This window comes from Ochotona princeps, chromosome 2 (genome assembly GCF_030435755.1).
Source record: "Ochotona princeps isolate mOchPri1 chromosome 2, mOchPri1.hap1, whole genome shotgun sequence".
Lineage (NCBI taxonomy): Eukaryota > Metazoa > Chordata > Mammalia > Lagomorpha > Ochotonidae > Ochotona > Ochotona princeps.
Window position 1 is genome coordinate 7,232,395 of NC_080833.1, and position 26,602 is coordinate 7,258,996.

The window sequence follows — 26,602 nt, forward strand, 5'->3', positions numbered from 1 at the left end:
TGGGACTTGGGCAACTTCACGGCTAGGCTACATGCCTGCTCAGAAGACCCTCCTTTAGGACCCACCAGCTGGTCGGGCACGCCAGGATAATGCAGTCAACCATCTGCTAAGGTGTACAAATACAACCGACAAATCTCGTATCCCGCAGCCCTGAAAAACTGGACACTTCTAGATGCTTGGTAGATTTTTGTAGATTCCATGGGACTTTCTTTGCCACGTAGTGCTGAGTACAAGCTGTTTGGTCACTTTCTTTGCGTCGTGACAAAGGTGGGACTGCCACCCTCTCTTACTGAGGTGAGTTATTTTAAAATGTCCCGGCAAGTCACTTCCTCTCACAGCCTCGCAGGTGTTTTCTGTTGTTTGTTGTTGTTTTGGTTGGTGAAACAGGACAATGAGTAATCAGAAGTCGTATTTACAAGTCTAGAAGGAAACGACAGGAGGAAAACACCCGGCACACTGCCAGCCTTCTGACCCCAAAGCTTGTGACTAGCAACTGCGGCTGGCCCGGACGCCGCCGCCAGACTCAGAAACTGCCTCGCCGAACGCCACTCTGCGCTCGACCAATCACAGCCTGCATCACAGGGGACCGCCCCGTTTCTGAGGCTCAGGCTCGGACGTTAACCAATCGGCTATGGAAATCCGCAATCGGCCCGCCCCTGGGTTGAAAATGCCGCTCTGGACTGCTGCGTGACACTCTCCGGAACGCCTGGGCGTCGGCCCCGCCTGACCAATCAGGATGGCCGGCGGAGGCCCCGCCCCGACTGAACTGGGGGCAACGCGTCTGTTGGTGGGGGGCTTCCCCGAGGAGGTGAGAGGGGTGTGGAGGAGGCCCAGGACCCAGCCTAGCACAGGGCCGGGGACCGCGGGACCGGACTCGGGCCCACGTGCGACTTCGCGAAGGGCTCCATGGGAACGAGGCGCCTTCCGGGGCCCCGCCATGACGTGTGCCGGCGCCGCGGTTTGTTTTGAATGACGCGCTTCTGCGAGCGCGGCAGAGCCCGAGGAGGGCCGGAACGCCGCAGTGCGCAGACGGAAACGCGGGGGCCGTAGGGCTGTGGCCAGCAGAGACGGCGTCCCGGCCCTGCGGGGCCCCTGCGAGCGGTGGAGTGCGCTGCCCCCCGCTGCCGGCCCCCGCGGCCCTGTGTGTCCAGTGCCCCGATGCGGAGTGTGGGCTGGCCGGCTACGCGAGGCTGGATGGCCGAGCGCAGCCGGAGCTAAGCCGAGGGCTGCGTGCTGGGGCAGATGGAGACTGTCCAGGAAAGGCTCTGCCGAGAGGCGTGGCCAGTCCCTTCCTCCGCCAGCGGAGGACCCGGCGGGGGTCACAGGCAGGGAGGAGGAGGAGGGTGTCCAGGAAGGGCTGCCCTGACCCTGGAGCCCGGAGCCGCGACCAGGTTCCAGGCCCAGTTTTTTCCCTTGTTGGCTGAGGGGCTTGGGGTAGGTTGCTTAGCCTTTCTGGGGCGTGGCGAGGGGGCGGGCAGTGGGCCTTCCGGGCCTGATAGGCGTGGTGCTCACTAGATAGCAGATTTGCACCCATGCAGTTCACCAGATTTCCGTTTTTTTCCCTTAAATTTTCTCTTTTCTTTTAAGTTATTATTATCATGTTATCATTTTATGATGCAATTGCATAGGCCCTGGGATTTCCCCTCCCCGCTTTCCTGGATTTCTGAAAATCAGGTTCGTGGTGGAGGGGGTCTGGCAGCACACCCTTGCGAAGGGTTCAGCCTGGGGTGGGAGATTCCGTCGTGTGGGCCGTCTGGCAGAGGGACAACCCGAGACTGACCAGGTCAGGAACTGGCAGTTACAGAGCACCTGCCCCGCACCCTGGCGACCCCTCCTCAGCCACGTGTCCTGATCTCCTCACCCCAGGCAGAAGAGCTGAGCCCGGAGTCGAGCGCCGAGGAGGGCATGTGGCCCGACGGCCAGCAACCGTGGCCGTGCACGGCTGAGCTCCACATGCTGGAGGCTGAGGACCTGGCACAGCTACGGCTGCTCAACTTGCAGCTCCTGCGGCAGCTGTGGGCTGGCCAGGATGCCGTGCGGCGTTCTGTGGCCCGGGCAACTTTGGAGGTGGGTGCCCTCCCTGAGAACTGGAGGTGCAAGGGTGGGAGGTGAGGAAGGGGCTGCCTAACCCAGCAGGCAGCAGCCATGCCCCCAGGATCACCTGGTTCAGGCTGCCCATTTGGCTAAGGATGGGAAAACTGTGGCCTGGGACCGGGCTGGCATCCAAGGTGTCCCTGGGCCTTCATGGGTGGGCTCTGGCTGACTGGGTGGGTGGTCCCTGGTGACCTGACCCGTTTTCCTCTAGTCCAGCTTGGACTCCAGCAGCAGCTGCAACTCCAAGGGGTCTCTGTCCCCTGAGACGACAACCTCCTCCTCCACCACCTCCTCCTCTTCCTCCTCCCCACCTGACACCCAGCAAGGTGACCCAAGTGATGTGGCTTCGTGTGGCAGGCTCAGCTCCAGGGTGACCACCCTCCCTCCTGCCAGGGGCCGACATCAGGCCTCCCTGGGCCAGCCGAGATCCCACTCAGCACCCTTGCTGCCCGTTGCAAACTTCAAGGACTCAGAACCTTCGGCAGGGCAGGGGGATCTGGGATCCCAGCAGACACAGGCTCCAAGGCCCATCCTGGCCCAACAAAGGAAGGTAATAGGGGTGAGGGGGTGCAAGGCATCCACGGATGGGAGTTTCTTGAGGATCAGTTTCCCTGTCAGACAGGTGGGCTTGCAGGCGGTGTCTCGTGGGATGGAAGGTTCCGGGAGACAGCTTGAGTCATGTCCAGCGCTGCCTAAGTGTGTGTTGAGTGGTTGCCATTCAAGCCCCATCACCCAGGGAATACAAACTCAGAAGGCATGCTTGTCCATGGCCCCTCGGGATGTGGGGCTACCTGTCGCTGTCCAGCTGCAGAGCCCTGGGCCAGGTCACGGTGTGCGCTGGGACACAACTGGGAGCCACTCTGAGCCCGGCTGCTGGCCTAGCCCGGCCTCTCTGTCTTCTGCTTCAGTCCAGGGTGACCTTCTGCACGGAGCCGGAGGTACCCGAGAGCAGTTGGCGCCTCAGGCCGTACCTGGGCTATGACTGGATTGCAGGTAAGGCTGCCCCCTGCACCTACTCTGCCCGGCAGTGGGAGGGGAGTGGGAGCCAAGGCTTGCCTGGGCACCTGCCTGTGCCATGCTCTTTGGGGTGGTGCAGCAGTGGAGCGCCTGTGTAGTGAGCCATAGGGGTGCTGTGTTCTGGGCGCCATGCAGGCAGGCCTCTGCACCTCTTTTCGTCTCTGCCTCATGTTTGTGCCCAGCCTGTCCTGCCTGTGGCAGCCCAAGGACCTAACTGGATCACCTCTGGTCTCTTGCTCCATGACTGTCCTGTGTGTCTTGAAACAACTTGATTGACCACTTAGCCACTTTCAGGGGTGCAGCTTAGAGGCATTCAAGTGTATTCATGGAGCTGGTGCAGTGGCACAGTAGGCTAATCTGTCTGCTAGCATCCCATATGGGTACAGGCTTGTGTCCTGGCTACTCTGTTTCTGATCCAGTTCTCTGCTTATGGAAAACAGTGGAGGAGGATGGCCCAAGTCCTTGGGCCCCTGTGTCCTTGTGGGAGGCCCAGAAAAGCTCCTAGCTCCTGGCTTTGAATCAGCTCAGCTTTGGCCCTTGCAGAGGGAGTGAACCAGCAGATGGAGGACCTCTTTGTCTCTCCTTCTCTCTGTAAAATCTACCATTCAAATCTAAATAAGTTTTAAAAAATTAATCTTTTTTTCTTACTTTTTTATTCTAAATTAATAAATATTTTAAAAAAACCAAAATACGTTTGCATTGCTAGGCAGCTATCACTGCCATTCACCTCCGGAACCTTTTCGTCTCCCAAATCAAAAGTTCATCCCCCTTCAACCACTGCCTCCCCACACCTGCCTTCTCCCAGCCCCTACCTCTCCATCCTTCCCTCCCTGCTTGCCAGACCCCGGCTCCCCATCTAGCCCCGGCACCCACACTCTGCTCATTCTCCTACAACTTTGTTTAAGACTCAGGTGTTTGAAAGGCAGGGCGACTTCCTGAGTTCCTAGAGCAGCCAAGGCTGGAGTGGGAAGCAGGAAGTCCACCCCGGTTTCGGTTGTACATTTCGGGGGACCCAACTACTTAGGGCCATCTTCTGCCACCTTCCTGGATGGATCAGAAGTAGCCAAGCTTCAAAATGGCATTCCCGTGTAAGAGACAGGTTTCTTGGTCTTAAACTGCCGTACCATGGTGCCTGCCCTGACTCTGACATTGCTCTAGGAAGCTCGTGTGAGTGAAAGCAGATGTTCTGTCCTTTTGCATCTTATTGTTTCTCCCTGCTTAGCATGGTGCCTTCAGGTTCATTGGTGATGCGGCAGGTGGCAGAGTTCGCTGCCTGGGGTGAAGTATGCCCACCATGTCGCTGGAGTGGACGCCTTGTTTCCATTCTCTTAGGAAAAAGCAGTCAGGAAGGTGGCTGCACATACTCTGGTTTGTGTGTGTTGTTGTGTTTAAGATTTGAGAAAGATGTCTAACTGGGTCATTCTGCAAGTGCCTGCAACTGCTGGGGCTGGGCTCGGCTAGAGGCAGGATCCAGGCAGGTGACCGTGGCCGAGGCCCCCAGCAGCTCCTTGGTGTTTTGGCCCGCCAGAGTCTCTGGACAGCTGCTCTCCCATCACCAGCAAGCCCGAGGCCTTCTTCTCAACACTACAGAAGTTCCGGGAAGCCCACAGGAAAGAGTGCACTTCCAGCTCCTCCGAGTGAGCAGGGTTGGGTCAGTAGGCCAGGACACCTAGGGGTTCCAGCCCTCCTATCCTCCCAAATCTCCCCACTTACCCCCTCTCTCGCTCACAGACCTGGCCTCCTAGGTGTGCGTGAGAGCGATGGCGAGGAAGGGGACCATGAATGTGAGTGAGGACTCATAGCCTTGGCCGTGAGCACCCCCCAGTGTCCTGTGTGCCCTCAAACTGCCTCAGTCAAGATCTTGGGGGGCCCTGAGGAGGTCCCTGAGGTGTAGAAGACTTGAGGAGGTCTAGCCTGAGGTCTGCCTAGATGGGAGAAACCCTGGTATGGGTGGGGGCAGGGAGGCCCAGTGATCCGTCTCACCAACCCCCCAGCAGCCTTCAGAGCTGGCAGGGTTCCCTTGCTGCTCCTGACAGCCCTCAGGGTACAGCAATCCCTCCCCTGGGACTCGGGTCCCGGACTCCGAACTAAAGCTCTTGTAGAACTTGTTTTCTTGGGGCAGGGGGCCCCGTGGTTGGGAACAGCAGGGCCTCCAGGGCCACTATGGCTGTGTCCCCTGGGCTCCACAGGTGTGTACTGCTACCGCGTCAACCGCCGCCTCTTCCTGGTGCCTTCGGATCCTGGCACCCCCTGTCGCCTCTGTGGGACCCCACGGGAGCAGCGGGGCCCTGAGACCCTGCTGGAACCTGCCCAGGTCAGGTGAGTGGCAAAACTTGGGGACCCCAGGGGGCAGCCAAGTAAGGTTGCGGAGCCTGGATGCCACTGGCTTTGAGGGGCAAAGGCAGGCCTGGGGCCATGGGGGCCCGGCAGCTGGATACGCCTCGCAGAACCTGCTGCTTCCCTGTGCAGGGTGAGTGTCCCACTGTCCGTCCTGGACCCCCCACACCGGTACCACATCCACAGGCGCAAGAGCTTCGATGCCTCTGACACGTTGTCCCTGCCCCGGGTGAGCAGTCCCCGGGGTGCTGTGTGGCGGTGGGAATAGGGTTGTCCCTGGCTTGGCACAAGGAAGGCTCAGGGTGGGGCTGGGCTCAGGGAGGGCAAGTAGCTGCACTTGGTACCAGTTTTCTCCCCAGTTCTGGACTGCATCTGCTCCCTAAAGGGGGATTTGCCTTCCACCCCCTTGCCCCCATCCATGCCCCATGGCTTTTAGCCCCAGATTGCCACAGTGGACCTTGTCTGTGGAGCGCTGTGTGTGCTTCGCCCAGCACAGTAGTGTTTGCCCTGTGCTGAGACACATGCCTTGGCGGAAGAACCAGGATTTGAACTTGGGTCTTATGCTTCCTGGCTGCTTCCTGAGAATGCCCTTTCTGGGCCACAGTGTCAGGACAGGAATCCTTGGCCACCTCTCCTGGCTGGGGTTGGGGGAGGGCAAGTGGTACATAGGAAAATCATCAGTTTGTCTGTTTAGGAAATGGGTGTAGTACATCCTTGGGGGTGTTGGGGTGAGGGGCAGAGCAGGGATGTGGGCAGCGCTGGTCCCTGTCACTGAGTCCTCTCCTCCCCACTGCAGCCCTTGGGACCCCAGAGGTGGCAGGGTCATCAGGTATAGGAAATGCTGGGTGCTGGCCATCTGGGGGTACACAGGTCCCTGTGCTGGAGAAAACCCTGAGTGCTCAGGGGGTGCCAGCACCTGGTGGGGGGCACACTCCCACCAGCGGAGCCCTGGCCCAGGCCAGTGCCTCTCACCTGTCATCTGCAGCATTGCCTGCTGGGCTGGGACATCCTCCCTCCCAAGCCTGAGAAAGGATCGGCCCCCAAGAGCCTGGACCTCTGGTCCTCCATGTCCTCCACAGCCCACCACCGGAAGTTGTCCACTGCCAGCCCTGCTCGCCTGGTATGGCCTGGGGTTGTTATCAGCCTGGGGAGCCCCAGGGGTATGGGTGGGGCGGGCACAACCTGCTCCTAGCAGGCCTGAGGACCACCGAGTACCTTCGGGGCAGGATTGAGGTGGGCCATGCAGGGGTCTGTCCTCTGAGTACCAGTGCTGTGCAGGGGATGGCCTGAGGCACCCCATGAGTCATCCCACTGCCTGTCCTGTACCCCCAGAAAGGTGGCCATGACCCTGGGAGTCTGAAGGGGGGTTGCTGCTGGAACTGGGCATGGCCTGCCTTTCCTGATACCTTTCCATTCACCAGGTGTTGCCACCAAGGGACCCAGCCCCAACCCCAATCTGGTCGCATCCCCGGCTCCCCCAGCCCCACGCTGCTCTGCGGATGCAGCCCTGAGGACTACGACTCAGACGGGGCTTCTGCTGTCACTGGCTTGGGTCTCTGTATTCCAGCAGGGGCTGCCCATGGCTGGACGTCACTGCCCTGCCTGGCTTGGGTGGCCCAAGTCTGCCTTCTGGCTGGGTCTGGAGAGGGGAGATGCTGGGCAGGGAGGTGAGGGGTCCTGTGCCTTATTTGTAAATAAACCTCAGCACCTGGGCTGCTCAGACTCCTGGATGTGCCGGGGCATCCTGCCACAGCTCTTGGTGCCCCTGTGGTACCTGCTCTCAGCCTGTCCAGCTGTCCACTGTGTCCTGAGCTGACCAAACCTTCAGGTGCTGACTGCATTCTGCAGCCCCATCATGGAGTCCATTGGCCTTGGCATGGACTTCATGACTCATAGCATACAGGAAGTCACGTGATTCTTTATGCATTCATGGAGCTTTGCTTTCCTGACTCTGAGACCCTGTGATGTGTGGGGGTTTGGGTGGCCTGCCAGCGTTGAGGGGAGTGGCTGGAGGTTTGTGTACCCTGGGGAGGCTGATGTAGGCTCCTGGTTGGACTCCCAAAGCCCAAAGCACACCCCTCCCCCCCGAGGGAGCCTGCATCAGAATCTGTTCCAAGTTCAGGTGATAAAATAAGCAAAAAACAAACCAAAAAGAACAAACCAAGTTCGGGTGATAGAGGCAGTGTTTGGCCATGGGCTTTGTGTGATGGTGGTTAAAGCCCATGAGTTACTGGATGGATGGCCTTGTGTAATGTGGTGTCCTTTTGTGTAATTAGCCTGGTAACAAGTCAGAGGAGCCATGACAAGCACCGTGGAGACGGAAAGATCAGGAACTGTGGCTCAGCCAAGCTTGCTGCGTGCCAGGCTGTTTGCTCAGAGGCAGCTGCTGTCCATGCGTCATATTTTCCTTCTCCCGACAAACTTCCATGCTGTGTTTGGGGACAGCCTAGAGTCTTGGAAAGAAAGGACTAGCGCTCTAGGAAACCTGTTTGAATAGAAACCAAATTCTAGTTTTGCATCAGCAAACCATTTTTTTTTTAAAGATGTATTTATTTGTTTGAAAGACGGAGTTACAGAAAGAGACCTTCCATCTGCTGGTTCACTCCCCAAATGGCCATGAGAGCCTTGTTGAAGCCTGTCTTCTGCTTTCCCTGGTCATTAGCAGGGAACAGGTAGGAAGCAGAGCAGCTGGGGCTTGAACTGGCACTCATGTGCTGCTGGCAGCACAGGTGGTGGCTTGGTGTGGTGTGCCACAAAGCTGCCCCCATGATCCTGAAGAGCCTGGAAGTTTTCTGCCCTTTGTGATCCCGCCTTGATGGCTTGGCTGGGGGCTGTGTGGATTCTAGGCCTGACACCCAGCAGGACACCTGGCAGGTCACGTAGGCAGACCACTCCTCAGGAAGGAGGTACCTGGTGTTTGATAAGATCCACCGCCCTATAGCTCATCGATTTGTACTTTTTGAAAGTTGCTAGTTTCAAACCCACCAATAGAAGCCTGCTAGATCATGACTGTATAATTAATAGCCTAAAATGTATAAAAACTGGGGAGCTTGGGCTCTCGGGGTCTGTCTTTTCTCTCAGGCTCTCTCTGGCTCACGGGCTTGCTGCGGATCCTGCAGCGGCTGCCCCTCCCCCGCCCGGCCATGCTGGGCTGGGGGAGGTGGCTGGGAGACCTAGGTTAGTTTGAATAAACCACCTTTTTGCCTTAACACGGACTTCAGGCTTGATGATTTTCTGGGGATTTCAGAAACCGGCACAACAATCCATGTACTTCACATTAATGCTCCAGTTTTAGAAAAACTGCTAAGAAGTTCCTTCTAATCTCAGCCGACTTATTTGCCCCCCCCAAAAAGCCTTAAAAAAAAAACTGACGTTTTTTTATCTTACTATTTTATTCTGATGATCTTAACATAGTTGATTATGGCACAATGGGTCAAAGGCCACAGGAAAGTGGGTAAGACCATTGTTTCCACATTCTCTTTTTTTCTTCCTGTATCTAGGGGAAGGGAGAGGATAAAGGGAGAAGCCCAGCCCAACCTCCCAACCATCCCACAGTTCCCAATGTGGCGCATGCTCCAAGGGCACTGCTCAGATGGTTCTGATAGTTCAGCAGTTCTGAATTGTTGCCAGTCTCACCATTCCAAGCATGATGAAATCCCTCCAGAATCCACTGACTGACATAGTCCACCTTAGAGTTTCCATTTGCCCAGATTTTTCACTGTCAGCGTGTGGCTGGGGTAGTTGATCAATTTGTTCTGTCCTCCATCCTCTTGTGCCAAGTGTCCTCTGCAGAATCCAATGGACTGCCATATCCTCCATGTGCACCTGGATGTGCTGCCATTGCTCCATCTGAGACTCTGAGGATGCTCAGCTTTGACGCAAGTACTCCATGGTCAGACCATGGAACCTGCACTTCTCTGCATGATTGGGGTTCTGAGTCCAGCAGTTCGGTTAGGGGGGATCCCCAAAGAAACTTCATCTGGGATAACTTCATCTTGTGTGTGCTTGCCAGTACAAGGTCTGGCACGGTCCGTTTCCCCAATCAGCTTATGCATATGCTGGTGGTGCAATTGCTGGGTCGGTTCTGTTTCCAGCTCTATCTTCTACAAAAACCAGTGGGTGTTGCAGTCCAGCCCGATCCTGCCCACCACACATTTGGCCCTCATGCAAACTAGTGGGAGTTGCAGCCTAGTCAGAGTGACCTGCAATAACCCCCACCAGGCCCACCCCCTGCCCTGGTTCCCCTGCTTGCCAGTATGTACAGCAAATTAGTCCAGTCTGTCCCACATCCCATTCAGCTCTCATACATGTCAATGGGCATTGAAGCCTGGTTCAACCCAATCAGTCCTGATATCCAGCCCACACACGTGCCAGTGGGTGCAACTCTGTCTAGCCATACATATGTATGACTTACAGTTGTCATTTTTTACATTTTACAACTTTCTCATCTCTTGGTTTTGGCCTATTCCTCTTCACATTTAAGAACAGCCCAACTTTTTATTTTATTTTATTTTTGATGATGTTTACATAGTTGATTAGTGCCAGGGTCCGTGTGGTGGATGTGGGAGACAGGAAGGTGTGAAGAGCATTGCTTCCTTGTGGCAGGCCGCAGGGAGCTCCCCTCTGTGGCAGGGCTCCAGCGGGATGTCGCTTTGACCACCTGAATACAGCCCCGCTTCCCATTGCTGGACACCGGACCTTCCTACTGGGTTTCCTGTGACCTGTCTGGGCATTGTCTGCCCCTGCGGAATGAACTTATAGTATCTATGCGAGCTTGGAAACTGATATTGCTTTTAGCAATAAGGTTTTTACCAATTGCTGTCACAGCTGCCTTCATTGGCAATATGCTAATCAAGGGTGTTCCGTCCCCAGGTGGTGGGAGCCTGTTTAGAGCCTTTCCTCTCCCATTGACCATATGCTAATCAAAGGTGCTAACTCTCCAGAGGTAGAAGAAATCCATTCTTTCCCTCTTTCTTTGATCTTTTGGGTCCTGCCTCCAGACACATTTCTCTCCTTAGCTGATTCTAGAGATAACATGCTGATAGTTTGCCTGCCCTATGTGAAACATACCGCAGAATTAGCCGTGGTAACACCCACTTGACCATTGACTATTACGTAAAAGTCTGAGCCAGAGTTTGACTGATTCTGTATAAATAAAGCAGACAGCTTTATTGCATGGTCCACAATCATCATAGAATCCTAGTCTCTTTCTTTATCTTCTCTTCGTGCCTCATCCACGCACCCTTCGCAAGTTCCGAACCCCGGGCCGGAGCTGGACTTCAGCAGATTAGGGTAAGATGGGTCCAAAATCAGGGGAGAAATGGGTGAGACCTTTGTCTTCACATTTTCTTTTTTTTTTTTTTTTAAGATTTATTTTATTTGAAAGGCAGATGTACAGAGAGGAGGAGAGACAGAGAGGAAGATCTTTCATCCGATGATTCACTCCCCAAGTGGCCGCAACGGCCGGTGCTGTGCCGAACCGAAGCCGGGAACCAGGAACTTCCTCCATGTCTCCCATACGGGTGCAGGATCCCAAAGCATTGGGCCATCCTCGACTGCTTTCCCAGGCCACAGCAGGGAGTTGGATGGGAAGTGCAGCTGCTGGGATTAGAACCGGCGCCCATATGGGATCCTGGTGCGTCCCAGGTGAGGACCTTAACCATTATGCTATCACGCTGGGCCATCCACATTTTCTTTTCCTTTTTCCTGTATCTGCGGAAAAGGGAGAGACAAGGGGAGAAGTCACACCCAGCCTCCTCCCAACCACCTCAGCACTCGGGGATGGGGAATGGCCACCTGATGTCATCCCAAAGTCCCTGATGTGCAGCATGCCTCAAGGGCTCTGCTTGAGTGGTTTCTATAGTTCTGAAATGCTGTCGATCCCACAGACGTAAGGGTGAGGATATCCTCCCAAGGTCCATTGGCTGACACGGTCCACTCCGAGTCTCCGTTTTCTTGGGTGTGTGCTAACGTGCTTCACTGGGGTAGTTGATCAATTTGTTCTGCCCTTCTTCCTCTGCTATGGTACCAGGTGTCTTCTGCAGGTTCCACTGGTCTGATATATCTTTCATGTGCCTCTGGGTATGCTGTCCACTGCTCCATCAAAGCCACTGAGGAGGCTCAGTTTTGTTTGTTTGTCTTAAAGATTTATTTTCATTACAAAGTCAGATATACAGAGAGGAGGAGAAACAGGAAGATCTTCCATCCGATGATTCACTCCCCAAGTGAGCCCAATGGCCGGTGTTGTGCTGATCCGGAGCCAGGATCTAGGAACTTCCTCCACGTCTCCCACACGGGTGCAGGATCCCAAAGCATTGGGCTGTCCTCGACTGCTTTCCCAGGCCACAATGCAGGGAGCTGGCTTTGCCTCCTCCCCCCTGGTTCTCACGTGTGCTGTTTGGGCGCTGCAACCACATCTGGTATGGCTCACCTCACCTTGGCATTCCTTAATGTGCACTGGTATGTGTTGCGACTGAAACTGGCCTGACCCACACTCTATGCTGGTGCTCAGATTCGCCAGCGGTTGATGTGAACGGGTTCAGCCTGGTCTGCCCCCCACCTATGCCATATGTATGATGGTGGGTATCTTCCTCTGGCCTGGTCTGGGTTGCTCCATATAGTGGTTCTTGTGCTCACCTGTAGGGACTGTGTTCCGACAGAGGAGTTTCCCAAGCTCCTCCTTCAGAACCTCTCTCTATGCCAGATCTTGTGGTGGTTCCATGGACCAGCCTTCATTGCTGGCCTTCAATCTATTCCAGTTCTTGGTGTTGGCTGTTTCACCCCAGCCAAGGCTTGTCCATACCCAGACACTGCTCACACATGGCTCAGTAGGGGCAGAGACCCAGCCTAGTCCGCCCTACATCTACCCAGGTTCTCCAGAGCGCCAGATGGTGCTGGCGTCTAGCCCAGTTTGGTGCGCCCAGCCCAGTCCACATTTGTGCCTAGGGTGGTTGCAGCCATATCCAGACCAGAATGCATCCCCTACTCCAGCCCTTGCACCCTCCCGTGGGAATCCCAGCCCAGCAAGGGTGTACTCTCACAGCTCCCCAACCGAGTCTATTCCCAGCTCTAGATTGCATGCGTGCCAGTGGTTGCTCTGACCCAGTTGATATCTCCAGTCCAATTTTTAAAAGGCAAACCAATGGGTGCTGTGGCCCAGCCTAACCCTGCCCTCCACACAGTCGGCCCTCACATACACCATCGGGAGCTGCCGCCCAGTCAGAGCAACCCGCGATAACCCCCACTAGGCTGGCTCTGGCCCTGATTTCTGTGCCTGCCAGCATGTGCAGTGGACTGGTCTGGTCTGTCCCACCTCCTATTCAGCTCTCGTACATGTAATTGGGCATTGGAGCTTAACTCAGCCCAATCGACTCCACCCTCCAGCCCACAGTCATGCCAGTAGGTGCCACTGCCTGTCCAGCCAAGCCAGCCCCCAGTCCTGGTTCCCATGCTCGCCAGTGATGGATGCAGCCCATCAGAGGGGTCCCCACAGTTTCCCTACTCGGCCCATTCCCAGACCTGAACCTTGTACTCTCCAGGTATTTCTGCAGTTTAGCTGAACAGGACCTGCCCCCTGTCCCAACACTTGCCAGCTGATGCTGCAGCAAAGTTCAACCACCCAGGATTAGAACCGATGCTCATATAGAATCCTGGAGCATTCAAGGCGAGGTCTTCAGCCACTAGGCCACAATGCCAGGCCCCAAAATAAATAAATCTTAAAAAAAAAAAAAAAAAGAAAGAAAACCCCCGGGGAGCTGGCATAGCGGGAGAAGCCACTTACTAAAACACCAACATCTCATGTAGGCTCTAGTTGGAGTTCCAGCTGTCTCAGTTCCAAACCAGTTCTGTACTAATAGCCTGGGGAATCAGTGGTCCAATTGCTTGGGTCTCTACACCCACATAGATGACCTGGATTTGTCTGGCTTTGACATGGCCCAGCTCAGCCATTGTGGCCATCTGGGGAGTGAGCCAGTCAGTGAAAAGATCGCTCTTCCTTCATCTCTCTCTGCAACTCTGATTTTCAAGTGATGTATACATCTTTTTGAAAAAAAAAAGTCAAAACCTGGGGCTGACACAATGACTCACTTGGTTAATCCTGTACCTGTAAGTGCCAACATCCCATCTGGGTGCCAGTTCAGGTCCTGGATGCTTTTCTTCCCATCCAGCTCCCTGCTTGTGGCCTGGGAAAACAGAGGAGGACAGTCCAAAGCCTCTGGACCCTGTACCAGTGTGGGAGACCCGGAAGAGCTCCTGGCCTCTGGCTTCAGATTGACTCAGCTTTGGCCATTGTTATTTAGGAATGAATTGTAGATAAAAGATCTTTCTTCTCTCCTCTCTGTCTTTCCAATAAATAGATAAATCTTTGTATTGGGAAGGCAGATATACAGAGAGGAGATTCAGCAAGAAGGCTCTTCCATCTGCTGATTCACTCCCTAGGTTGCCGCAACAGCCGGACGAAGCTGAGCTGATCCAATCTGAAGACAGGATCCAGGAGCCTCCTCTGGGTCTCCTATGTGGGAGCAGGGCCCTAAGACTTCGGGCCATGCTCTACTGCTTTCCCAGGCCACAAGCAGGGAGTTGGATGGGAAGTGGAGCAGCCAGGACATGAACCAGCTCCCATATGGGATCCCAGTGGGTGCAAGGTGAGGATTTAGCCTCTAGGCTCTCATGCACAGCCCTAGAAAAACTGAGTCTTAAAAATCAAAACCTTTTGGTATAGGAAGGGCATTTTTTTATATGGGGATTTCGATAGTCTTGCCTGTGTTTGTTTTTTTAGCAATGTGCTTATGAAACAGTCACTTCGCATCTGAAGTTTTTTCTTTTCCCTGATCAGTATTAGTACATTGAATGACATAAGCTTATTTTGCCAGTAAATCTAGCTGGAGAATTTCTCAAAGAAACTCTGCTAAGTTGTAATGTGTCTAAAGCTTTTTTCCCAACACCATCCTAATGGGTGTGAACTGTGCCTCATTCTGGTTTTGACTTGCATCTCCCTGGTGGTTGATAATAAGAAGCCTCGTTTCATGATTTCGTGTGCTTACTGGCGATTGTCTGTCCTCTTTGGAGAAGTCTATGCAAGTGCTTCCCCATTTTTAAATTGGTTTTACTGTTGTTGGTCCAGTTGTAGTTTAAAGGCAATGAACCTTTAAACCAAACTAAACCTGTGGGAGTCAGTAGTTTTGTTAGACATTTTTTAGCCTGGACCTGGCGCGATGGCTCAATGGCTAAATCCTCACGTTGCAAGCACTGGGATCTCATACGGGCACCGGTTTGTGTCCCGGCTAAACTCCACTTCCCAGCCAGCCCCCTGCTTATGGCCCAGCACAGCAGTAGAGAATGGCCCAAGCACCTGCCTGGGAGACCCCGAAGAAGCGCCTGGCTCAGATCGGCTCAGCTGCAGCCACTGTCGCCATTTGGGACCAGTGAATGGAAGATCTTTCCCTCCTTTTTCTCTATAAATCTGATCTGCCTTTTCAATAAAAATAAATAAAAAATGTTACTTTTTAAAAAAGATACTTATCAGACGGAAGAGTTTCCTCACTGTCTCTCCTCTGTTTATCTAACTTTCCAATAAAAAGAAATCTTAAAAAAATAAACATCTATTTTTAAGTTTTCATTTTGCTTGGAAGGCAGTCTCGCTTCTCGGTGGCCCTTGGGGTCTTCTGGAACAGTGGGCAGGGAAAGGGAAACATCCTTGCCTGAGAGCCTGACAGGGAGGTGCTCCCCAGCACCCTCACTCAGGACTGCTTCCCTCGGGGGTGGGGCCTTTGGGGTCTGGGACCACCCTCCTGGCGACCTGGCTCGCATGCACCCTTCACGCCCTGGAACTTGAGGTTTCCCAGCATGCTCTTCTTATTTCCGTCCTTGCCTGCACCCACATCTTGGCTCAAATGTCTCTTCTTCATTTTAAAAACAGATGTATTTATTTACTTCTTTCTTCGGCTGGCAGATTGCAGGGAGAAGGGGAGAGATGCAGAGACAAGGGCAGATCTTTGTTGGTTCATGCCCCAAATGGCCTGCAGTGCTGGCTGGGCCAGGCCAAAGCTCAGGAGGCAGGAACCTCGTCCTGCTCTTCCATGCAGGGGCCTGAGCACTTGGGGCCGTCTTCTGCAGCTCCCCCAGGTACATCAGCGCAGAGCGGGATCACAAGTGGAACTGCGGGCACTTGAGCTGGTGCTCCCATCTGAAAGCCAGCATCTTGGTGGCTTGACTCACTGTGCTCTACATCGACCCAAGTTTCCAGGGAGCTCCCCCAACACCAGACCTCTGGACCACCGGGCTCAGCCCCTCACTCCATCCCAGTGGTCCTCCAGCCCCTGTCCTGTGTAGCCATTACGTGCCTTCACACCAGCCTCTGCTGCGTGAACGTGAGCTCCCTGAGAGCAGAGATGGAGCAGGTCAAGGTGTCTTTGTTCTGTTCTCTCCTTTCAGGTGTGTTCCCGCAGACTGCTTTCCTGGCTCCTCATACTAGTGACTGACAAGAGTTCTTACATCTCTGACCCTGGCTTATCTGGCTCTCCCTCCCCTTCCCCAGCCCTCTGTGAGTGTGCAGTGAAAGCATCTGGGGACTGTCACCCTAGGTATGGCACCCTGGGATGCTTGCAGCTCCTTAGGTACTGGAGGGGGCAGTCTGACCAAAGGGGACACAGTTGCCTTTCATGCCCTCCTTGAGGTCCCATGAGTCAGGGATTAGAGTCACCTTGTAGGAAGCACACAGAGGAGGGTGACCCATCTGGACAGACATTGTCATAATGTGTTGTCCACTTGGATTTCAGAGAGAAACATTTGCCAATTGCTATCTCTTTTGGTAGGGAGTGGAGTGGGGCGCAGCCAGTTCCCTGAAGGCGGCCTGCACCCTCCCATTTCCCTGTATCCTCTGAGTGAGGGGAGATGAGCTTCAAGAGGGCCCAGGATGATAGGCGCTTGCCTCTTTGGGATGTCTGCCTTGGCTCTTGTCTCTGTGTCCATGGTCCTGTCATTTCAGAGGGTGGGCCAGGGTGGGCCAAGGAGTAGCCTTGCTGCTGGGTGGGACACAGGCGACCTGCGACCCGCATCTTCCCGGTGAGGCTGCAGTCCTGCTGCAACTTTTCTCTGGCTCATAAGCCAGCATTGGGGTCTGTATTCACCCACTGGCCCCTTCCCAACGCTTTACATACCCCACTCAGATCGTGCCTGGGCCTCGGCTGCCATGTCTCCTCCTTGGGGCCATCCCCATCCCATAGAGTCTGCCATGGCGCCCCGGGTCTGGGTTCTGCAGCCCCTTTGCTCTGCCCAGCAAAAGCTGTACCCTGAGTCACAGAGAGAGAAGGAGAGACAGAGAGCCCTCTGCACGTTCGCGCCCCAGAAGGTCATGCAGCTGAAGATGGGATGATCAGGAGCTGCTTCTGGGTTTTCCGTGTGGGTGCAGGGGCCCAAGGATTGGCCATCCTCCACTGATTTCCCAAGCCATGAGCAGGGAACTGGATCGGAAGTGGAGCAGCTGGGGCATGAACTAGTACCCATACGAGATGCTGGTGTTATAAGCAGAGGCTTAGCCTACTGTGCATGGCATAAGATTTTGTTTTTTTTCAGTTGTTAGAAAGGCAGAGGGATAGAAAAGGGGAGGGAGGCAGGACACACACACATACACACACACACACACACACACACACACACTGCTTCACTTTCTGAAGGTCTGGACCAAGCTGAAGGCGGGAGCCAGGAGCTCTATTTGTGTCTCCTATGCACTTGAGCCATCCTCTCTGCTTTCCCTGGCACCTCAGCAGGGAGCTGGATGGGAACTGGAGAAGCCGAGTCTCAAATCAGTGCTCTGTGGGATGCTGGCATCAACGTGGCAGCTGGACCAACTGCACTTCAGAACTGGCGCATCTTTGACGTGGCAGCTGGACCAACTGCACTTCAGAACTGGCGCATCTTTGAGGTGCTTGAGGGCAAGAGCCCTGGCTGGCTTATTTTCAGACCCCACCCACAATCCCACCCCAGGCCACACAGCTCATGTTCATGAACTAGAGGTTGATTGAGGGAAGAAGGGAGGAAGTTCAGTTATGGGAAGATAGAGCCCAGACTGCCCTAGGACCCAGAGTTTGTGCTCGGGAGTTGGCTGTAATGTTCCAGCTGCCACTGGCTTTCTGCCCAGTGAGTTACCCTGCAGCTCCAGCAGATGGGGCAGGAAGGGGAGGGATAAGGAACTCCCACTCAGCACAGGCCCCCAGGAGACCCGCAGCTTGCTGGTGTGGGGGGTGGGAACAGCTGAGCGGTCTCTAGCTTGCAAATCCTTGTCAGGCCCTGGACATATAGATGGGAGTGTATGGGGACCAATCCCCACCGCCATACCCCCGCAGAGACCACTCAATTCCTGAGAACGTGGCACATCCTTGGCTTCTGGTGCTGCCCCAGGGTGGCCACACAGCACGTGGCAGAGTGTTGGTGGTTTTCCTGTTGACGGTGGGACTGACCAGGAACAGTGCTCACTGCTCTGCCCAGCACAGCAGGAAAGGAGTTGATGGTGTGGTGCCAGCCACATGGAGAAACTGGGTTGAGAATTTGAAGTCAGGGTGGCCATTGTGGCATAGCACATTCAACCACTGCTGGAAATGCCTGCTCCGCATAGCAGTTGTGGTAGTTCTGCTTCCAATCCCACTTCCTACTTATACACCTGGGAAGGCAGCAGAAGATGACCCAGGTCCCTGAGTTCCTCCCACCCATGTGGGAGACCCAGATGGAGTTCCTGGCTCCTGGCTTTGGGCTCACCCAGCCCCAGCTGTTATAGACATTTAGGAACCGAGTCAGAGGACAGAGCTCTCTGTCTTACCTTTCAAATAACGAAAATATATTTTTAAAAAATCTGAATTGGAAGAGTACTTTCTAGTGAAAACAGCTCATAGTAAGATATCCTGACTTGTGAGCCCCTCCTGTCTCCTGCTCTACCCCCACCAGGACACCCCGGCTGCCCTCACTCAATTCAGACTGGCAGAGGAGCCGAGGAAGGGCCTAAGCCACCTGCCTGAGCAGCCCAAGCGGGAGCAAGCACAAATTTCCAGGAGTTTTGTTGACTCAGAGGTTCTGTGCTTGCTGGGCTGGCTGGGGCAGCCCAGAGTCTTCCCCGTGGGCAGCACCTGAGGCTGAGGCTGGACGGCTGGGCTGCACAGGAAGTCAGGAGGGGAAGCCCAGGCCCCACAGACTTGGGCTGTGGCTGGTGGAGGTGGCGTGAGGTTGCATCCCCAGACAGGGCAGTCAAGTGGCAGGCATGGCATCTGGGAACAACCACCTGTTATGGCACCAAGCTGGGCCCTCACCGCAAAGTCCCCTGTAGCCCCCACTGTGTGGTGTCTCTCGTTCTAGGGAATCGGATGATTTGGTGGTGGAAGAGAGAAGAGGGAGGACTAGGAGAATTTTCCAGTCTCTGATCTGATGCAGGGAAGGGGGTGGAGAAGAGGTATAGAAAACCACAGCTCAGGGGGAACTTGCTGGACAACTCCCACACATCCAGGAGCGGGGCAGCATGCCAACAAATATGTGCCTTAGGCATGTGGGGCCCACAGGGTGACCAAGCACTGGGCCAGGAGTCACATGCTCTCATCCTTGGCCAAGTCCATGGCCTTCTCTCAGCCTCCATTTCCTTATCTGAACAATGGGGGTTAGAGCGCTCTCTCCCCATGGAGGTGCCCGCAGGATGGAAGGTGTTGGCATAGCACTCAATACTGAGTCAGTGCTGACAAGTGGGTTTTGTCAACCTCAGAAAACAAGTGCAAAGTGCCAGGCAATCCTGTCTTTGGGGCACTCCCTCCCCTGCATCCCACCCCATGGCCTGATCCACAGCAAGGGACAAGAGTAGGGGACAGGGAGTGACAACAGCTCTGCCTCAGTGTGGCCGCAGCGGGTGGAGGGTGCAGGCATGCGTGCTTGGGAGGGCTGCCCAGGGTCGGGTAGCAGGGTAGGCTGAGGTGGCAAGGCAGAGCCTGGGGACCACGCAGCAGTTTCCAGAACTCCTTGGGTGGGTAGGTGCTGGAGGCCAGCTCCAGCCAAGTTTGGAAAGCTCGAGAAGGGTATGTATAGTCAGCGAGGAAAAAACATGGACACTGTCACTCATTGTCCTCTACTAAGAAACAGCTCAAGAAGCTCTCTTTTTTATTTACTCAGACACATCACAAGCCTCTACACATTTAATTGTTCTATTTTTACTTCATAACTAAGCAGGTGCTCTTAAAAATAATTCTGCAAGTGCACAATAACGTAGTGGCTTAAGTACTCTCCTTGAATGTGCCAGGATCCCATATGGACGCTGGTTCTAATCCAGGCGACCCTGCTTCCCATCCAGTTCCCTGCTTGTGGCCTGGGACAGCAGTTGAGGGCGGCCCAAATCCTTGGGACCCTGCATCCGTGTGGGAGACCTGGAAGAGCTCCTGGCTCCTGGCTTCGGATTGGCTCAGCTCCAACTGTTGCGGCTGCTTGGAGAGTGAACCATCAGACAGAAGATCTTCTTTTCTGTCTCTCCTCCTCTCTGTATATCTGCCTTTCCAATAAAAATAAATAAATCTTTAAAAAAAGAGAATTCTGCAAAATACTGTATTCATTTTCTTTAAAGCAAGCCATTATTCATTCTTCAGTAGTAGCCATTGGGCTACAGCCAGGGCTCCAAGGTCAAGGCACATATAATTACCTACTAATCAGTAATATATTCTTACTACATTTCTATTTCTATAACCCACCTATCACTTAACAGGAAAAATATAGATTCAAGACAAAAGTTTCAAATATTAAATTCCCCTACAACTACAGGCTGTACAACCCCATAAACAAACAATAATTAAAAACGTATTTCTATAATATTAATAAAAACATCTTCTAATTCCTCTAGCCAGCAATTATAAGAATGGCTGGGCCTGGCGTGATAGCGTAGCGGCTAAAGTCCTTGCCTTGAATGTGCCAGGATCTGATATAGGTGCCGGTTCTAATTCCTACAGCCCCACTTCCCATCCAGCTCCTTGCTTGTGGCCTGGGAAAGCAGTCGAGGACGGCCCAATGGTTTGGGATCCTGCACCCGCGTGGAAGACCCGGAAGAATCTCCTGGCTCCTGGCTTTGGATCGGCGCAGCACCGGCCGTTGCGCTCACTTGGGGAGTGAATCATCGGATGGAAGATCTTCCTCTCTGTCTCTCCTCCTCTCTGTATATCTGCCTTTCCAATAAAAGTAAAATAAATCTTAAAAAAAAAAAAAGTGGCTGAAACAGATGCATTTTTTTATGCTCCAAAGAAATTGCAAAGACAGGCTGGCCTTTAAAGTCACAGTAACTGTTCTTTATCACCATAGCAGTTTCCAGCTCATACTCCCATCACTTGTACTAATTTTTAGGATATTTATCAAGCCATTTCCCAGAAGGTATGCTACATGTGTGGATCAGATTCCAGGGCAATGGGTAGGCACAAAATAAGGTGTCCAGAAACGGCATGGGCTTAATTGTACTCCTGTGTGCAAATTGTTAAAGGCCGACTCACCAAGACATTGTCAGCAACATTAACTCCCAAGTTCACGTCAATTGCAAAAGCCATTCCACAGGGACAAACAACAATACCTCAATGGATTACAGAATTCTTATGGGGTGGTTGAGTGTCCATGTAAAAGGTGGTTGGAGAGACATCTGCCAGGCCTTGCCATACAGCTGGAAGCTCCTTGTGGCCTTGCCAACAGAGGAACTATTCTCTTGACACTTGTGTGTCATCCACACCCACTGCACAGACCCCAGCAGGTAGGGACCTTAGGACCATGGGACCTCAAAGGACTCCACCTGGGAACACAGCGAGAGGTGGGGGTGAAGATTCCTCACGCCTCTTGTGAAGGTGGCCAGAGTCAAAATGGAATAACTAGTGTCAAGCATTAGCAAGAAATGAAACAGAGCCAGGAGGTTGTGCATGGCCTGGCAGCAGTGACCACAGAGGGTCCCTGCGGGGTGTCTGTCCTCTGCTTACTGATCCCCACACAGGGGGAGATTTGTTTCAAGATCCCAGATGAAACTTTAAAATTTTTTTTTATCAAAGAATCATGTGTTTCATGTGAGAGACAAAGATCTTCATCCGTTGGTTCACCGTTCAGATGAGGCTGAAGATGTACTTATTTGCTTGAAATGTCAGAAAAGGAGAGAGGCAGAGAAAAGAAGACTTCCTCCATCTGTTGGTTTTCTCCCTCAATGTCCACTCGTATGGGGCTGCGTGGAGCAGAAGCCAGGAACCAGTCATTCCATCTGGGTCTCCCCTGTGAGTGGCAGCAGTCATCACCTGTGCCTCCCGGGTGCATTAGCAGGATGCTGAACAGGAAGCTGAGAAGTAGCCAGGACTCGAACCAGGCACTTCAGTATGGCATGTGGGCATCCCAAGTGGTGGCCAGATTGACTGCACTACCACAGCAGCCCTGGGGAATTCATTTTGGTGGAGAAAGCATAGTGTCATGTGGGGAGCCATGCAGTTGGGTCAGATGGCATGGGTGTGTGATGAGCACTGCTCCTTGGTTAGCAAGGCTACGAGGAGTTTCTAGCAGCGAGGCAAGGCCCAGCAGAATGTCTCTGGTCACCTCATTGCTGCCTCACCCTGTTGTATGGACACTCAATTACCTCTCTGATGTTTCATAGAATTCTCCTGAGGGTGTTGTTGCTGTTTTTCTGCTAATGTGAAGTGATTCCTGTAACTGGAATGACACTTCAAATTGATCAATCATGTTATGATAAAAACATCTTTAGCGACGTAAGGCTATGACACACAGCTAAAAGTATACAATAGTACAATTGAGCCCACAATGTCTCCAAACATCCTGTTATGTGCCCACTTTTGTCCTGGAATTTGCCCTAGTATAAGTAATGTTTTCCTTAAGAAATGGCTTGATAATATCTTGCAACTGATGGCAATAATGGAGGTACAAAGAGTTTGTTTACCATGCGCCTCGAACTGTTACAACACATGATATGACGCATTCTAGTTTCTCACCCCAGAAAGCAAAAGTATATGTGGCATCTTCTAAAGGGAAACAAATGTGAACCCCCTCAAAATGGCTTAAAATCTCTATCTTGGGCTCGGTGGCGTGGCCTAGCGGCTAAAGTCCTCGCCTTGAACGCCCCAGGATCCCATATGGGCGCTGGTTCTAGTCCCCGCAGCTCCACTTCCCATCCAGCTCCCTGCTTGTGGCCTGAGAAAGCAGTTGAAGACGGCCCAAAGCTTTGGGACACTGCACCCGCGTGGGAGAACCGGAAGAGGTTCCAGGTTCCCAGCTTCGGATGGCGCACATCGGCCCGTTGCGGCTCACTTGGGGAGTGAATCATCGGACGGAAGATCTTCCTCTCTGTCTCTCCTCCTCTCTGTATATCTGGCTGTAATAAAATGAATAAATCTTTTTAAAAAAATCTCTATCTTATATTGGCACTTATATTTAGGGAAAGAAAACAGTTTATATAGATAAAAGGAAGTTTCTTGTAAAGGCCCTCTGTAGATTGGCTGTGCTGCCTTGATCCCGCTCACTGCCCTTTAACAAAAGAACAAAAAACAATTGAATCAGTACTAGGTGAAGGTGACGGTAATTAATGCATGACTTGATTATAAGATTTAGCAAAGAATCTATGTTATATGCTTTTTTTTTTTAAAGATTTATTTATTTTATTACAAAGTCAGATATACAGAGAGGAGAGACAGAGAGGAAGATCTTCTGTCCGATGATTCACTCCCCAAGTGAGCCGCAACGGCCGGTGTGCGCCCATCCGAAGCTGGGAACCTGGAACCAGGAACCTCTTCCAGGTCTCCCACGCGGGTGCAGGGTCCCAAAGCTTTGGGCCGTCCTCGACTGCTTTTCCCAGGCCACAAGCAGGGAGCTGGATGGGAAGTGGAGCTGCCGGGATTAGAGCCGGCTCCCATATGGGATCCCGGGGCGCTCAAGGTGAGGACTTTGGCCGCTAGGCCACACCAACAGGCCCTGTTATATGCTTTTATAAGATCCTTTTATGATCTTTTAATTCTGTACTCTTAATATTCTAAGCAATATTAGTTTGCTTGTGTTTAGTAAAAATTGATTTTAAGTATAAGTAAATCATTTGTCACTATGTAACCACATGCACTGCCATCTGTGGAGTTCCTGGCTTCAGCCAGGTGACTGCAGGTTTCAGTGAGTAATGATTGTTGAAAATGTTTTCCTTAGGATTGTTTTTTGTATTCTCTTAATCATGATGTAAAAATGAAACAAGTGGATATTGTTCAAAAGCTTGTGATGATTTGTGTATAAATAAAGAAGGCAGCTTTTCTGAGTTGTCCATTATGAGCATCAAGCCATAGTGGTCCGTGTCTTATCTTTTCCTCTTACGGTCTCGCCGATCCACGCATCCTTTGCAAGCTCTCGGTCAGCTGGAGCTGGTCTCCGGCAGTGTCAGGGTTGGATTGGGGCCCCGTAGAGTCCTGCATTGAAGCCTTGAGCCCCAATGTCCCACATTAGGGACTGCACTGTGAGACAGGAAATCTGAGGAAATGAGGTCCTCAGAGTGGGCTCTAGTGCAGCGTGAAGGGGGGTCCTCAGGAAAACGGGAAATGTGGACCCAGGCGTGTGTGGGTGTGGGCATGGACAGACTGCATGAGCAAGTACAGCCCACTACAAGGCCAGAAGGAAGCCCTGGGGAGAAACTGGCCTTGCCCACCCCCAACCTGCACACCCAGGTGGCAGAAGCAGGGGGCAGGGGTGGTCACTGTGGTTCAAGCCCCCAAGGCAGTGAGACCTGAGCAGACTGACTCAGGACTTTGGTAAGTTTGTGGGAAAGTGGAATGAGAAGATTGGACAAGGTGGTGAAAATGCTGCATGGGGTGCCCACAGCCCACGGCAGAGTTCTGGGTGTGAGTCTTGGTTCTACTGCTGATCCCAGCTTCCTTCTAGTCTTCGCCCTGGCATGCAGCAGCTGACGGCTCAGGAAGTTGAGTCTTGGCAATCCAAGTGGGAGACCTGGAAGGATTCCTAGCTCTTGGCCTTGGTCTGGCTCGTGTACGGCTATCGCAGGCAGTTGGGGAGTGAGCCAGTGCAGGGAAGATCCTGTTTCTCTATCTTTGAAATAGATAATTAAATAGAAGTTCTTAAAAAGGTACATTTATGGGCCTGGTGGCGTGGCCTAGCGGCTAAAGTCCTCGCCTTGAAAGCCCCGGGATCCCATATGGGCGCTGGTTCTAATCCCCGCAGCTTCACTTCCCATCCAGCTCCCTGCTTATGGCCTGGGAAAGCAGTCGAGGACGGCCCAAAGCTTTGGGACCCTGCACCCGCATGGGAGACCCGGAAGAGGTTTCTGGTTCCCAGCTTCGGATTGGCGCGCATCGGCCCGTTGTGGCTCACTTAGGGAGTGAACCATCAGACAGAAGATCTTCCTCTCTGTCTCTCCTCCTCTCTGTATATCTGACTTTGTAATAAAATGAATGAATCTTTAAAAAAAAAAAAGGTACATTTATTTTGGTGCAAAAAAAAAATTTTAAATGAATATTAAAGAAAAAAAATTTAGAGATCCATGAATGATTTTTTTTTCAGAATCTGTGTTTTCTGTGAATTTGTTGAAAATACCTCTTAGGAATTTCATTTTTTTATATATCAAAATAAAACCTTATTTATACCTATTTATTTGAAAGGCAGAGAGAGAGAGATCTCGCCGACTGGTTCACTGTCCAAATGCCCACAACAGCAGGAGCCTGGACCTCCTCCCGGTCTCCCCTGGGGCACACTTGCACACTTGCTGTTCTCCCAAGCAGTCCCCTACCTTGCCAGCCCTGCTTGGTCCTCCCTTCCCAGCCAAGCCTGCCTCTTGCAGGTGACCTGGGGAGATAAGATCAGGGGATAGGGGGACGGGCAGCAGACCCACGTCTGCCTCCCCCTCCTTGTAACCAGCCACCCCCACCCCATGCCAGGGCTCAGCCTTGTCACTATGTGTGTGTGGCTCCTTTAGCATCTGGGGTATCACCTCTTAGGATATCAAGGCTGACTCAGTCACTCCCACGTCCTGGGGTTATTCTAAGAGTTCCACATCTCTCAACTTTAGGAGTTCTGAGAAAGCTACTATCCCTGAGACATTTTGAAATGGAGACGCAGAGAGGCTCAGCGACTTGTGTAAGGCCACACAATTAGCAACTGTGCAAGCCAGAATTCAGCCTCAGGTCACCCTGAACTTTGGAATCTGTGAGAGCCTGGGCCCAGCTTTGTGCTGGGCTCCTGTCTTCCTGGGGAAACAACCCAGCAGCGAGCATGGCCAACCCCAGGTTCAGGTGCAGTAAGATCCCATCTGGCACCCTGCACCAAGTTCTAGGAGGCCTACCTACACCTGCCGCCAGGGGGCGTGGCCACCGGGCGACCGTGAAGCGGGGGTACCCTGGCACACACGCACACAGCCTGCACTTAATCTTAGCCAAAAGGCCTAGAAGTGATTACAACCTAAGCCACATAACGCATATCCCAGTCCCCAGCATTCATGCACACACACTGTGTGCACATGCCTTGCACACACTCAGACTTACCCTCCCCCCCACACACAAGGCTCCCCATACTCGTGGGCACACACCCTCCTTGCACCCTTGCACAGGCCTCCCTCATGCTCACCACCTCTGTGCGGGCACACATGGACGCACGCACGCACACGTGCTGCTGGACGCCATGAGCCCAGCCGCATGGCCCCAGAGCTGAGTCATTCGAGGACTCCTGAGCCGGGTCTCTTTCATGGAAGCCGACGTTTGCTTCTCTGGGGCCGAGAGCTTCTCACTCAGTTTCTCTCAGTCTCACTTTTCGTTCTGACTGCAAAGGTTTTTTTTTCTCAATCTCTCTCTCGCCTGTGGTTTTGTCAACGCCAGGGCTGTAGCGGAAAGCGCACCCGGGGGGGGGGGGGGGCGGGACTCGCCTGCAGGTCAGCGCACTGCCCGCGGGGAGGCTGGGGAGCACCGGGTGGAGGGTAGCAGCGATATCCGGGGCATATGCGAGGGTGCCAGGCGCTCCCCTCCCACTTCCTCACGTCCAAGGCTCTGAGTGCCCACCCCCTCGTGTGCGCGTGCAGAGAATTCTGCTGTGCTAGCTGGGAACCCGCAGTGCAATCCTGGGTCACCATCTGCAGCTTCTCTCTCGGCCCTTCCTGACACCTGGGCTCCCCAGCCGGGCGGCCCACCCCTGGCCA

At 53.3% G+C, this 26,602-nt stretch overlaps 1 protein-coding gene across 1 annotated transcript; it reads left to right on the forward strand.

The window, feature by feature from the left end:
• Positions 1 to 1,635: 1,635 nt before the first annotated feature.
• On the forward strand, positions 1,636 to 7,161 carry MIIP (migration and invasion inhibitory protein). The gene is made up of 9 exons (XM_058675390.1): positions 1,636 to 2,067; positions 2,306 to 2,644; positions 3,003 to 3,087; positions 4,640 to 4,748; positions 4,843 to 4,895; positions 5,301 to 5,430; positions 5,581 to 5,677; positions 6,434 to 6,568; positions 6,870 to 7,161. The coding sequence occupies exons 1-9, from the start codon at positions 1,906 to 1,908 to the stop codon at positions 6,957 to 6,959; spliced, it is 1,200 nt and encodes a 399-aa protein (XP_058531373.1). The 5' UTR covers positions 1,636 to 1,905; the 3' UTR covers positions 6,960 to 7,161.
• Positions 7,162 to 26,602: the final 19,441 nt, after the last annotated feature.

Bases quoted from the DNA above. Each gene is read 5' to 3' on its own strand.
- MIIP (XM_058675390.1), top strand. From the start codon at position 1,906: ATGTGGCCCGACGGCCAGCAACCGTGGCCGTGCACGGCTGAGCTCCAC. The intron at 2,068-2,305 runs GTGGGTGCCCTC...GTTTTCCTCTAG, and splicing joins TGGCCCGGGCAACTTTGGAG to TCCAGCTTGGACTCCAGCAG. The intron at 2,645-3,002 runs GTAATAGGGGTG...CTTCTGCTTCAG, and splicing joins TCCTGGCCCAACAAAGGAAG to TCCAGGGTGACCTTCTGCAC.